The sequence below is a fragment of the Neoarius graeffei genome, chromosome 3 (assembly GCF_027579695.1).
Source record: "Neoarius graeffei isolate fNeoGra1 chromosome 3, fNeoGra1.pri, whole genome shotgun sequence".
Lineage (NCBI taxonomy): Eukaryota > Metazoa > Chordata > Actinopteri > Siluriformes > Ariidae > Neoarius > Neoarius graeffei.
The window spans coordinates 24,126,581-24,141,444 of NC_083571.1; the positions used below are offsets into that span (position 1 = coordinate 24,126,581).

Here is a 14,864-nt window from a genome sequence, read left to right on the forward strand (position 1 = left end):
GTAAGCCGTACACTGATTGGCTTAGAGTGTTCCATGGACTATGAATGGTTCATACCATCATGTGACTCAAATGGCGACGAAGAGAGTTGCGAGCGGCTCCATGCTGGATGCGTGGCTAAAAAGGTCTAGAGGGAAAGGTAAGTACGTTTTGAACGGAAATTTATTCTGTCATTGTGTTGATATAGAAAAATAAATATGTCTTAGTCCACCGTTTCTCAGCCTTGCTTAAGACATTATAATCGCAGATCATAAAGTTGACTCTGCGTTTGACAGCTGCTCGAAAAAACAAACTGCGTGCGTAACAACGCTAATCAAGCTTAAGCTAGACGACCCGCCTCAAATACCTGTCCCGGGTAAATTTTATCCCAATTTTAGATGACCTGTTCCAAACCATCCCGCCCCATGAAAAATTCGTACTTGCATCTCTCTCTCTCTCTCTCTCTCTCTGTCTCTCTCTCTCTGTGTGTGTGTATCTCTCTCTCTCTCTGTGTGTGTGTGTGTGTGTGTGTATACACACACACACACACACACTCGTATAATATTTGTTGTGCCTAACCCGCACTAAATAACTAGATTTATATAATTTCTATTCAGTAGGCCCCTACATGATTAGGTTGATGAGATTTGGATAAAAGTTATTTTCAGTAGAAATGCCGAGACTGTCAATGAGTGCTGCTAGCTGCTGTTTTTTAATAACGATGAAGTCAGCTGATGAAGTACATGTAGCCAGAGGCGATTCTAGGATCTGGTGGGGCCCCAAGCAGAAATCCCCCCCATCCCACCCCACCCCACACCACACCACACCACACAACAGAAATTCACTAGGACAAACTCTTTATTTTAATAAAACATCAACAAATTCTAAGCAATATAGTTTTTTTTATTTCACAAGTTACAAATTGTGAAGTTACGAACACATGCAGTTCAATAAATCAACAACAAATTGTGAACAGTAATGTTTTTTTTATTTCACACGCTACAAAAAGTGAAGTTACAAAAAGTTACAAATAGATATCAGCATTTTCATAAATGTTTCATAAAAACAACAATTTGTGAGCATCTATATTTCTTAAGTTACTGTAAGTTTCTGTTCATTTTAACAGACAGTGCAAGGTAATTGCCAATTATATTAAAACAAACAAAACAAAAAACTTTAAAGGCTTTTAGCCTTTGTGTATGGGCATGCATGGCACACCGTGCGGTCTGTTGGAGAGCCAACTGAAGTTAACTAACTTTGCTGTCAAATTAAACCAGGCAGTGACTGTAGTACAGTCATTAAAATCAACAAAAGAAAAGTATGGCCATGCTAACGCGAGTGAAACTAGACTAGCACCATTCTATAGCACTACATCATTCATTATTATTTCGACTGACTTACCACTGTCTTGCTTTCTTCTCTCCTCTTCCTCTTTTTTCTTTTTACATTCCCGGGTGGATAGCTCCTCTTCATTTTCTTCTTGACGTCGTAATTAGAAGAATAGCTGGTTTATGTACGACAGGCACAATTTTCTATTTGCAGGTTAATACGCACAATGACTTTTCAAAATGCAAGTGTCAAATCTCGACTCTCTTTCGCCACCTAGTGGATCAGGGGCCCCAAGCAGCTGCCTGCCTTGACTGGTGACAAGATGCGCCTCTGCATGTAGCTGCATTTTATGTAACAGTTTATTGACTGCCAAAAAATAAACACTTTGATTATAATTGAAGTTTTGTTCTTCATCTGTATTCAAGATTTCACCATATTCTTCAATAGTATTAGAGAATCTGGAGAAACTTGTCACCTTAGCTTAGTCAAAGTGCACATCAGACTTAAAATTATTATATCATCCATATGTGGATTTCAATCGGACTACTTTTTATGTGTTTGTTTGCAAATATTTCTGAAATTTGATAAAATGACTGAGGTATGGTTTCATATTTCAAGTTTCCAAATAGTATTGATTACCCTTTATTTTCACTGTTAAAAGTTACCAGAGGCCACCATTTCTCAGTGCATTTCATAAAATTTTCCGGCACCCCCCTTTGAACCCCCCCCCCCCCCCCCCCCCCCCCCCCACACACACTTTGCGTGCATTATGTCTGCCACTGGCAGACATTTTACCATTTTGCACCCTGCTGTAAATTATTTGTACCCTGCTATTCTCCCAAACTTTGAAGCCCCTGGACATGGTATCAGAAAACAATTTTATTTATAAGCAGTATCCACATGTTCCCATAGGGTACCTATTTTACTCTTTGTGGTGGCATTTGACTCTATTCAGTGTGTCTTGAAATTGACTCTTGTACTATGTCTGTTAAGGTTGAGGAACTGAGTAACACAAAACTGAGTATGCACTACAGCGCACGCATAGCAACCAATATGTTCATAAGAAATAGAAGAAATATTTATGCTTAGTCGAGTTGATCTTCGGCTAGATCGAGTCAAAGTAAAAAGAAAAAAAAAAAAGAGGCACCACTTATCAGTGTCGCTGTTCTCAAGATTGAATTGAATCGCTGTCCTGAATCATCCGAAGCGCCTCCTGAGCATAAAATTGCCGTTCCATCTCGCAGCAAGTTTTACCTCCAAACAGGTAGCCTAAACTATGGCTGACATATTTTATCCTGTTTACGGTGGGCATTCCCACAGCGAAAGAAAAACCAATCGAAACCGAAAGCGTGAAAGTGATTATCATGCCATTATCTTGTGATTAGTCTTTTATGAATGCGTAAGTGGGCGCTTAGCACGGCAATTCCAGTGTGAGTGAGTAAGGAGACAAGTTTTATGTTTCATCTAATTTAGATAATTTATAATAATATTTGGTAGTGGGTACATAGGAAAGTGTAAAGTATAACGCTTTGGTCATGATGTCATCATCTGTTTATCATGCTTGTATGATAAACTCGCGAAGATATTTATCTAAATACATGACCTACTCATTCTAAACCTGCCGAGCTTCGCCGGCGAAGTTCCCGACCCCAGAGGGTTAAACTGTGTAGATTTTAGTTTTCTGGACATATAGTAGAATACTAAATGTGTGGACTATCTAAGATGTGCTTAGTTATGCCGCTTTTCCACTACCAACGCGGCTGAGTTGGGCTGAGCCGTGCGGTGCTGAGTTGGCCTGAGTCGAGCTGAGTGGGGCTGTTGGAGTTGCATTTCGACTACAACCGCGCTGAACCGTGCTGGCTGGAAGTGGTTGGACACATTGGGTGGAGTTGGCGAAAGTGGGTGGACGTCACATGATGTCGTTAGGCGGCGCAAACAGTGACATCAGTGACCTTTTAAGCAGTAGTCTCACGACCCGGATAGTAAACAATAAACATGGAGTCGTTAGTGTTGCTGGTCTTGGTGCTGTGGCTTGTTGTCACCGACAACGCCAACAGATACTGGCAAGAGCGTATAGATGAGGCGAGGCGCATAACGCTTCAGAAATTCTCGTAATTCGTAATTCTTCTTCTTCCGGGTTTACGGTGTTTACAGATCCCAGCGTGCTCGTGGGGCGTGTGTGGGCATGTGAGGACACTCCTCCTCACCAATCAGTGCACAGGGGAGTGTCTCCTCACGCCCCTAGCCCCACTCAGCTCGGTTTGGCTTGCTTCAGCCCTACTCCAAAACCGTGCGAATTTTGGGTGCTGAGTAGGGCTGAAGCGAGCTGAGTCGTGCTGCTCTGAGGTAGTCGAAACGCGAGCCGTGTCGGGCTGAAGTGAGCTGAAAAAGGGCAGTGGAAAAGGACCATTAGTGTGACATCTTTAGAACTTTACAATTCGTAAGTCACTGCTTGTAAAGAGGCATTTTCAGGTTCTAGTGTTGGTATTCATGGTAAGAGTTCCTTTATTATCTAAAAAAAAAAAAAACAGTACTTTAAGTCTGCGGTCATATGTAGAGTGCTAGGCATTGTACCTTAGCTTGAATAACTGAAGTGGAAAGAAATGTTTTGTGTGTATGTCAATGTTCCTTAACTTGAGTGTCAGTTCTTCATGCCATTCTGATCATGGTTCAGGCCACCACTCTAAACGTGGCTTTCAACTCCCACAACAAATCTCTGCTCACCATTATGATGTCCAACAACGTGAGTACACACGTTCCGACAGTCACAGCAATTTTATGTGATTTTCCTCTTTTTGCTGTTTGTTGGTTTTGCAACAGAAAATATTAGAAAACTTAAAACAAACATGGTCAGTTCTTGACTGCAAAGAGTATTTATTCAAAAAGTGTTTTTCGTCTGTCTCGTTCTTTGTCACTGCAGTTTGTTGAGATCAAAGGCAGCGTGTTTAAGAAATTTGAGAAGAATAACCTCTTTCAGATGTCCAACAGTGGTAAGTTACACTACACCACCAGTGTAGCTAGTCATCATAGACTAACAGAGCTAAAGGTTTATGTGACAAATAAGGCTGCTTTCACACTTGCTTTATTTAAAAAACAAAAAGAAAGAAAGATTGATTAGTGGCTAGAACACGTGCTCATATGAAAAATGTTAATGATGTATTTTCAGTTCAGAAGCTCAAATTTGCTAACTGAGATTTTTCACTTGCACTACGTCTTCCCTTTTGTTTTTTCTCACTTGTCCCCCAAATTACAACATCGAGATCATTTGCCACTTTGGATGTTTTCAACCTTGGAAGCTCCACTGTGACCATAAAATACTGACAGCAGCACTTTTTAAAGAAGTAGCTGCTTCTGCCTGTCTTACAGCTCCTTCCCACAGGATTACATGTAAAACAAAGGCTACTGAAGAATGTTTGAGTTCTGAGGAGTGTTTGAGTTTACATTAGTGATTGGCCAGTGGGGGATCTGATGGAAGAGTGCAGTTTACATGTACCTGGGACATTGTTCTCAGCTGTCAGACAACATACACACATCTAACCTCTGATCATGTTGATCTTAAAATTTCTCATCTCATTATCTCTAGCCGCTTTATCCTGTTCTACAGGGTCGCAGGCAAGCTGGAGCCTATTGCAGCTGACTACGGGCGAAAGGCGGGGTACACCCTGGACAAGTCGCCAGGTCGTCACAGGGCTTACACATAGACACAGACAACCATTCACATTCACACCTACAGTCAATTTAGAGTCACCAGTTAACCTAACCTGCATGTCTTTGGACTGTGGGGGAAACCGGAGCACCCGGAGGAAACCCACGCGGACACGGGGAGAACATGCAAACTGCACACAGAAAGGCCCTCGCCGGCCACGGGGCTCGAATCCGGACCTTCTTGCTGTGAGGCAACAGCGCTAACCACTATATATTCACCTAGGTGTCAGTAGCCCCTAGGTGTCAGTAGCCAACAAAGGTATTTGTACCCGGGGTGGAATAGCCAGTGTGGCTGTTTAGACCCGGGCGTATATAGCATGGCAGAGCAGAGACAAGAACCCTGGTGTCCATAGCCAGCAATACTATTTACACCCAGGCACGCATTAGATACCCTAACCTTCGGCATTTAACTGTCAATTTACATCATAAAGTGTTACAACACAATGTTTACGGTTTTTGATGAGCCAAGGGGTAAGAAGTGAGGGGGCCGGGTGTAAATAGCTGAATAGCTGCCATATAACTATTCTCACCCTTGTGCAAATAGATACTCTGTTACTTTTTGAAGTAAATGTCAAATTTATGTTCAGTCTTCTCCCCCCCCCCCAATTTTTGTTAGATGAAGTCAGGTTAGCCTATAGCCCTCTGACTAGAAATCTTTAACGTAGACAACACTGCTATAGATATTAACATGGTTTCTGAGGTTCGGTTTAGTTGGGTAACTTCTGTTGCTATATAGTGGATATAAAAAAAATGTACACACCCTGTTAGGTTTTTCTAATGTAAAAGAAAAAAAATGAGACCACGATAAATAATTTCAAAACTTTTCCCATCTTTAATGTGACCTATAACCTGTACAATTCATTTGAAAAAAAAAATCTGTTGGGGGGAAAAAAAAAAAGTACAATAAGCTAATTGTGCAAGTGTGCACACCCTTAAACTAATACTTTGTTGAAGCACATTTTGATTTAATTACAGCATTCAGTCTTTTTGGGTTCACACCTGCCATCAGTTAAAATGACACTAATTCACCCCAAATAAAGTTCAGACATTTACTCAGTTGTATCCTCCAGCAAAAGCCAGGGTTCACAGAGAGCTTACAAAGCATCAGAGGGCTCTCATTGTTGAAAGGTATCGGTCAGGAGAAGGGTACAAAAACATTTCCACGGCATTAGATATACCATGGAGCACAGTGAAGACAGTCATCAAGAAGTGGAGAAAATATGGGACAACAGTGGCATTACCGAGAACTGGACGTCCCTCCAACATTGATGAAAAGACAAGACGAAAACTGGTCATGGAGGCTGCCAAGAGGCTACAGCAACACTGAAGGAGCTGCAGGAATTTCTGGCAAGTACTGGTTGTGTACTACATGTGATAATCTCCAGCATTCTCCATATTTCTGGACTATGTGAGGTAGGGTCAAAGAAACATCCAGGCCTGGTTAAATTTTGCAAAAAAAAAAAAATACATCAACTCTCCCAAAAGCATGTGGGAAAATGTGTTATGGTCTGATGAAACCAAGGTTGAACTTTTTGGCCACAATTCCAAAAGGTAGGTATGTTTGGTGCAAAAACAACACTGCGCATCACCAAAAGAACCCCATACCCACAGTGAAGCATGGTGGTGGCAGCATCATGTTTTGGGGTTGTTTTTCTTCAGCTGGAACAGGGGCTTTAGTCAAAGTGGAGGGAATTATGAACAGTTCTAAATACCAGTCAATTTTGGCCCAAAACCTTCAGGTGTCTGCTAGAAAGATGAATTATTTCATCTTTCAGCACAATGACCCCAAAAAAGTTTTGGAATGGCCCAGCCAGAGACCAGACCTAAATCCAGTTGAAAATCTGTGGGGTGACCTGAAGAGGGCTGTGCACAAGAGACGCCCTCGCAATCTGACAGATCTGGAGCGCTTTTGCAAGGAAGAGTGGGCAAATATTGCCAAGTCTAGATGTGGCAGGCTGATAGACTCCGACCCTAAAAGACTGAATGCTGTAATTAAATCAAAATGTGCTGCAGCAAAGTATTAGTTTAAGGGTGTGCACACTTATGCAACCAGCTTATTGTATGTTTTTTTTTGTTTTGTTTTTATGTTTTTGCCCCTAACAGATTTGTTTGTTTTTCAATTTAATTGTACAGGTTATAGGTCACATTAAAGGTGGGAAAAGTTTTGAAATTATTTATCATGGTCTCGGGTTGTTGTTTTTTTTACATCAGAAAAACCGATAATTTTAATGGGGTGTGTGCACTTTTTATATCCACTGTAACTGTGACTGAAATAGTGTTGAAAAATAAAAATGTAATCTATCTTATTTATGGAATTTGTAGTATTATTTTAAACTTGGTGTCTGAAGAGTCACCTTTCTTTGTGTTTTGTTTTATTTCAGATATCAAAGAAAGATTCACAAACTACGTGCTCTTATTAATTGTATGTCTCAGAAATATGGAGCAGTTCTCTTGGAACCCAGGTACACACGCTCTAACTAATTAATACCCATAATTTTTCTTTACTGGTCTATAGGCATGTAACGATATATCGTGCAGCAATAAATTGCAGAAAAATTTATGATAATTGAAATCAATGAAATAAAAAAATGAATCACGATTATTATAAGGCTGCATAATCTTTTTTTTTTTTTCTTCCGAGCTGTAATTGTGGTATTTAGACAGCAGAGAGCGGAATAACACATAACAGGAATGCACGTGACTTCACCCTAGGCAGAAGTAACACAGTGGTAATACCACAAAAACAAACGCGCACACAGATCTAAAGTAGGAAAGAACTGTTGTGTACAAATAGATTTAAAGTGATACTGACATGAGCAGGTCTCCTCGGTGTCATTTTATATACTTTAACACAAGTTTTCAATTTTTCATGTAATCGCAAGGTGTGGAGATGAAAACTCAACAAAATAAAACATTTTAAACCTCCCGTCACGACGCGATGCCTGGAATTCCCTTTCTTTCGGCTGAGAATGGCCCAAATGGGAAATGACTTAGATCGGTGAACCCGTGCCTGGAAGGCGTGCATGTTTTCATGATAAAACATGAGCTATGAGCTGTATCCGAAATCACTCACTCATTCACTACTCCATACTCACTATCTAGGGAATTCTATATAGAGGACTATATAGTGGTAAAATGAAAAAACACTTTCGGACACTATTCCGCTGCGTCGTTACTTACGTCATTACTGTCACACAATTAAAACGTGCCAGATCGGTCGGCTGGTGGGTTTTCAAAAATAATAAATACATGCATGTGTTTTTGTGATAAATCCATATTATACTAAGCGTATTTCCCACATTAATAAATACAGAGTACTTTGTGTCTGCTGCATCTTTCAGTCCTTTTAAATCAAGGTTGACTACTTTTCTTCTTTGCTGTTGCCTATGAGTCCTCTATATTGGGTGTAATAATACTCATTATACATTCAGACAGCACTACGAAATGGCAAACTCGCTATATAGTCCACCATATAGTGAGTAGTGAGTGATTTCGGACACAGCGCATGTCTTGTATGATGGGGATGAAGAGGAGTTAGTTGGGGAAGAGGAGTTTGGAGAAGAGGAGAGGGAGAATGTAGGGCTCGGGATGGAGCCCTACTGGTTTGAGCCGTACCAGGACCGTCACATTAACAACCGCAATGAGGTGAGTGAGTGGCACTCAGATCTCGGCAGGCTGACGAGTGGACATGGTGGAGGGATGATTGTAACAGACCACCTGGTTTTGTTTACGTTAATAATTACCAATACCAGCTGCTGTTAGAATCCTTTACTGCTGTAATTGTTAGTCTAATAGTAACTCCTGTCAATAAGTTATAACTCAGGCCAAGATAAAATAATTGTTTTTGTTCCAATTCGGCAATCGCTTTCTGAATACCGACCTCCCAAAAGCACGGCGTGGCACAGATGAGAGTTTTTTTCTTTGTTTGTTTTTTTTGTTTTAAACGGGGTAAAGCCTTTACAAAAAAACAAACAACAAAGAAAAAAACTCTCATATATACTAACCCTGATTAACCTGTATACCCTGTATGCCCCCACATTTTGTATGCTGCTGAATCTGTCCTTTTTTCAGTAGCTTTGTATAAACAATAACCGCTAAATGTAATGCAATGTTATATAAGGTGATCGCCTAGGCATTCTCATTGTGAAAAGTAAGTCACATGTACATGGACTGGCATTTAATGTTGTATTTGTTCCTTTCTATTTGTTTTTTGTCTGTTCATATTCTTTTTGGGGGAGTAAAGTCAGTTTAAAAATGCCGTTAAATGCATAGGCCTATAGAGATCTTGCAGTCACGTGACCGGAAAGTACACAACCGCCATCTTGTCGGTCAAAAACACCGCTGAATACTGCTGCACTCGTGTGCAGAATGGATCAATTTCAACCGACGGACTACACCGCTCATTATTCTAATGAACAGATAACTAGATATATGTCTAAAATAAACGATCTACAGATTAGTGACCCTTATGGCTTACCGGACGGAGTTTTCACGACCGGATTTTGAACTGCCAGCGGAATACCCGGACGTGTATAATTACCTCATTAACTTTCCCTCGCTGTTCAGTGGTGAAGCACTGTGTGCTTATAAATCTCTGGACAGTTATCTCTACAGAAATTCAGGATTTGTCAGCGACTCAGATGTGGCATCTTTGTAAACAAGAATCCTCATTGGATGGGTAAGTCACTTAAGTATTGAGTATAGCACTGACCAGCTGATTATAGAATAGAATAAGGTAATTCCAGCTCGTCCGTCTTGTTTACATGGATCTGGCGTTGGAGAGGTAGAGGCTTGGCAGTGGAGATTTGAGTAGCTGTTTTCTGAGCTTAGTCAACAGGCCGGCTCTGCAGCTTCGCTTTTGCTTCCGCTCCCGGCGCCACCTCCTTCGCTTTGCTTCCGATAACAATCCATGGAGACCCCGCTGGTCTCGCTATCTCGTCCGGAATGTTTTTTTTTTTTTTTTTTTTCTCGTCCGGAATGTTGTGCATGCGATGGAAATCGCTACAAACCGTCATTTTCTGCTGGAAACCAATGTCCAGTAAGTCCATATGGTTGTAGTGGATATTGAAGTCCGGTACAGACGAACAACATGCAAAAATACACACAAAAAACATAAACGTGCACAGGTAGGGAGAGCTTGTAGCCGCAGCCATTGTAGTAGAATTGTATATAGTAGGGTTTTCCAGAAGAAAAGGTAGAAGTAAAAGCAGAAGTAGAAGTAGAAGGCGGAATATGGCGTTTGACCGACAAGATGGCGTCTGTCACAATCTGGATCGGCTGTGACGTCACATGCAAGTGCTCCATAGGCCAAGTTTAATGACCTTGAGGTTATCAGAGGTCATATGTCGTTTTATAAATGAAAAATGAATTCAGCACCCAAACATTTAACAAACAAGGCCATTTGCTAACTTCATTAATCATTTTAGTGCATTTCATTCCTTAGAAAGCTGAGAAACTGGGTTCAGCTGAGACGTTTACAGGCCCAAAGTTCAATGACCTCTAGAGGTCAACAGAGGTCAGATAGAGCTCGGCATATTGCAGATTTGAATTCGGCACACCCAAATTGACAAAATAAGACTGTTTGCCGATTTTGTCTCAAAAATGCCTTTGGGTGTCACAATTCTGGATTTTGGTACCAGTCTAATACACATGTATTGATTCTGATACATATTGTTCGATATAATAGTGTTTTTATTTCAATAAGTATGAAAATAGGCATCAGGTGTTTTAATTAACTACAGCTCAGATTGCAGGAAATAGGGTGTATAAGGTCTCATTTTGAAAAAAATTTCACGGGGGTGTTCCCCTGGCAAGGGCGTAAAAATGGTGTTGATATTGGTGGGGACATAATTTGGCCAAGCGCCCCAGTGCGCCATGGTTGTCGCATGAAATGTGGCCTACACTGTACAAATTATTGGTTGTCCATTCCTTTGTGTTATTTTGATTTTTAGCACCAGGTACACTTAGGCTAAAATCTGCATGTATACGGGCAATACATTATCACACAAAGTGGACATTGAAGTTGCTGTGAATTTCGCTGTAGTGGATGACCTACCCAAAATACAACAACACAATTAATCAAAATTATGTGCTGCTGCTTCATTTTCACACAACTTTTACTATTTTCACACATTTGAAACATCATGTGCTTCCTTTTGAGTTACTGCAATTTCAGAATCTGGAAGTACTGTAGGTATGGGTGGTAGAAGTGTGAAGAGTTTTGGTAGTTGTAGTGCATTTTGCAAAAATGTTTATTCATTAAGTTGAAAGGGTTAAGTGACAATTGTTTCACATTTTTACATTTTCACATTTTATTGCAGAGGTTACATACATGCGCATATATACATGCAAACAATGAGCAAGAAAAAAGTAAATATAAGTAAACATTTAGCATTACCTACAAGCATTTAGTGTGTGTGTGAGAGAGAGAGAGAAAACGTCACTGTCTGAAGAGGTTCTCTAACAAGGCTATTTTGTTTTGAATAGCTTACCGTTGACTGGGTAAAATAATGTCTTATGTCCTCCTTACGTTTTCTTTTATTGCCCGACATCACTGCCTGTGTGCTGTTTTACTGTAGCAGCGAGCTGGATGCTGATTTTACCGCTTGCTACTGCTTACAGCCAATGACAACAAAAAAAACATAGCAACGTCAAGGCAACGGGAGGTGGGCCAATCAAAGCTTCATAAAGCTTTTTTACCTGCTGTCCCCACCAATAGTCAGCCGTCTTTTGAGAGGTCTGTTCACAACTGAAAATCAGCTGGAAGCGATACCGCGTTTGGTGTTTTTATTCAGCGTTTCCCGCATCGCGGCTTCTCCATTCAAAAATGGTGTGGACATTTTAAACTCAGCTGAATATTGGTATGGACGCGTCCATACCGTCCATACGCATTTTTACACCCATGCCCCCTGGACCCCCCTTATTACTTCGAGCGCCCTCAGGACATTTTACAGATTTTCTGCTTTTTTCCATCAGGACCCACTCTCATCCCTGACTAAGGATTGGTAATGTGTTAGCAACACAATACTTCACGATCTGCAAGTGTTTTCCAGGTCCTTTATATACTGTAGGTACGCTGATTGCGCCTTAATCCTGTGCAGGTGTGAGTCATTTACGGTGCGTGCGCTGTCCAGAGCGCGCCCAAGAGTCAGTCTGATGCACGCACCACAGCACGTAGGTGTGACGTAATGTAGACAACTGTAGTAGAAAGTAGTCACTAGACTGCAGCCAGTGTACCAGAACAATGCTGGTTTAGATCTACTCTACTTATTTTATTACCTGAAGGCTAAAATAAAATACTTTCCCAGCTACCTCAGAATACCGACCCACTGTTCAAGCCTGTGTCCGTCACTGTTTTCAAGCATTTTCAACACTCTGGAGTAACGGAGTACGTGTACAGTAGAGTGCGCCATCTGTCGGCCAGACTGCTTTATTTTCACGGAGTCACAGAGAAGAGTGAAATTATTTAGGTCTCAGTATTATTTTAAAACCTTTTCAGGATTGTAAAGTACCACAAAGGAATACTGCATTAATAAACACAATATTTCTAAATAAACTGCCATGTTATTCTGTGACGGGGCTTGTCTGTATTCCTTTGTGAGTGTGTGGTCTGTGTGTCTTGGGCTTAGGCCACTGTTTATTGCTTTTTACCCTATTATTTTACCCTATTTATTGACTCTTTGCACTGACTGGATAGCACTTTCAATTTCGTTGTACTTGTGGCAATGACAATAAAGACATATTCATATTCATATATTCGTCGTGATGGAAAACGATGTTTAAAAGTCCTGGCTTCAGACACTGTGCACGCACTTCCAGTTTCTGGAGGTTCCCCGATCTACGTCACAACAAGGCGCCACAGATCCCGTCTGCTCGATCGTGCCGCTTTGGTGTTTTCACTTTTTTATTATCAAAGGCTTATTATTCACAATCGCATTGTGGGTGAAAATTATAATAACTCTATTTTTATGGACTCATAGGGAAGAGTGAATTTATTTAGGTGTCTGTATGACTTTTTTTTAATAGGAGACTGGAGCTCTCTGTATACAGGCTGCTGAAGAAAATTAAGGCACAACAATATTCATAAGTTTATTAAGAAAACGCCAATTTATGAATTTTTTCCCCCATTTTTAATAAAAGGAATATTTTAGTTAATAGGTTATTATATTTTACTCCAACCTTTATAAATGTGGGTAAAAAATTGTTGGTTATTAAGAAAATGAAGAAAAATTTTAAGTAACAAAAGGAATATTCAAGTTGATAAAGAATAGGAAAATAATTTTCAAAAAAGAAACCTTTTTTTTCTTCATTTAATTTTTCAGAAATAAAATTAAAAATTGACTCATCAACCCAGTATCATGAATTGAATCGTGAATTGGGAGAATCGTTACATGCCGTTGATTCATCCATGTTGTAATTACTGTTTTAACTGTATATGTACAATTGTAGATGATGATTACTGATTGTAATGACATTGTAGCCATTGTTTTTGGTCACTTATTGTAGATCATTTGTGGGTGCTGCTTCCTGACGTGTGTATGGTCATTGCTTCGGAGATGGCTGTGGATGTCGTGAAACACGCCTTCATCACCAAGTTCAATGACATCCCAGCAGATGTGAGTGTACCATGTGTTGAGCTGAATATTTCAGATATGACTGTTGCGTATTGACATGCCACAGTATGGTGCTTATCAGTTTTCATCAGTCATATATATGACTGTGCAGAAGTCTAAGGCACATATAAAGAAATCCTGTGGACCAAAAATGGCTTAATAAATAATTAAATGTTTATATGTGTGTGTGTGTGTGAGTGAGATATGTTATTTACCAGCTGGGAGGTCCGTATCGTGAAATACAGTGACCGAGGTCTTGAAAGTACTGACCAAGGACTCTGGGCCGAGGTCAGTATTCAAGGCCGAGGTCACGGTATTTCACCATACAAGTTAAGTCAACTTTGTCAAATGTGCTATACATGCTCGACATGCAGCACAGATGAAATTTCAGTCCTCTCTGACCCACGGTGCAAACAGGCAATGCAATGAATAAAAATTGAATAATTGAAAAAAACGGGCGGCACGGTGGTGTAGTGGTTAGCGCTGTCGCCTCACAGCAAGAAGGTCCGGGTTCGAGCCCCGTGGCCGGCGAGGGCCTTTCTGTGCGGAGTTTGCATGTTCTCCCCGTGTCTGCGTGAGTTCCCTCCGGGTGCTCCGGTTTCCCCCACAGTCCAAAGACATGCAGTTTAGGTTAACTGGTGACTCTAAATTGAGCGTAGGTGTGAATGTGAGTGTGAATGGTTGTCTGTGTCTATGTGTCAGCCCTGTGATGACCTGGCGACTTGTCCAGGGTGTACCCCGCCTTTCGCCCGTAGTCAGCTGGGATAGGCTCCAGCTTGCCTGTGACCCTGTAGAACAGGATAAAGCGGCTAGAGATGATATGAGAATTGAAAAAAACCAAACAATATAAACAGTATAAACACTCTAGATAGGAACTAGACATAGACTAAACACTCAGACAAACAATATAAACAATATAAATAAACAGTATAAACTAAACACTCAGACAATATAAACAGTGTAAACACTTGACAAGAATTAGGCAAAGACTAGACACTCAAACAGACAATATAAACAGTATAAACACTCTAGATATGAACTAGATGTAGACTAAACACTCCTATATATACATACAGACACACACAAATTGGTTCAATAACCAAACAGTCAAGGGCACTTGAGGTATAGCAGGTAAACATGAAATAAGCAGTATAAACCAACTAGCAGCTGTTAAGATGAGGTAGTGCGGAATAGTGCAAATGAGCAAGGTAAAGTGAGATATGCGGTCCCTGAGTTCAGTG

The 14,864-nt window shown here is 40.6% G+C and overlaps 1 protein-coding gene across 2 annotated transcripts in view; it reads left to right on the plus strand.

Annotated features, from left to right (window-relative positions):
* The window catches only part of tapt1b (transmembrane anterior posterior transformation 1b), a 107,318-nt gene that overhangs the window by 69,509 nt on the left and 22,945 nt on the right, over positions 1–14,864 (plus strand). For both annotated transcript variants that reach the window (XM_060916527.1, XM_060916528.1), the window contains exons 6-9: positions 3,952–4,049; positions 4,227–4,296; positions 7,393–7,473; positions 13,517–13,626. In XM_060916527.1, coding sequence (XP_060772510.1) covers positions 3,952–4,049; positions 4,227–4,296; positions 7,393–7,473; positions 13,517–13,626 — 359 coding nt within the window. The remainder of the gene's footprint in view (positions 1–3,951; positions 4,050–4,226; positions 4,297–7,392; positions 7,474–13,516; positions 13,627–14,864) is intronic.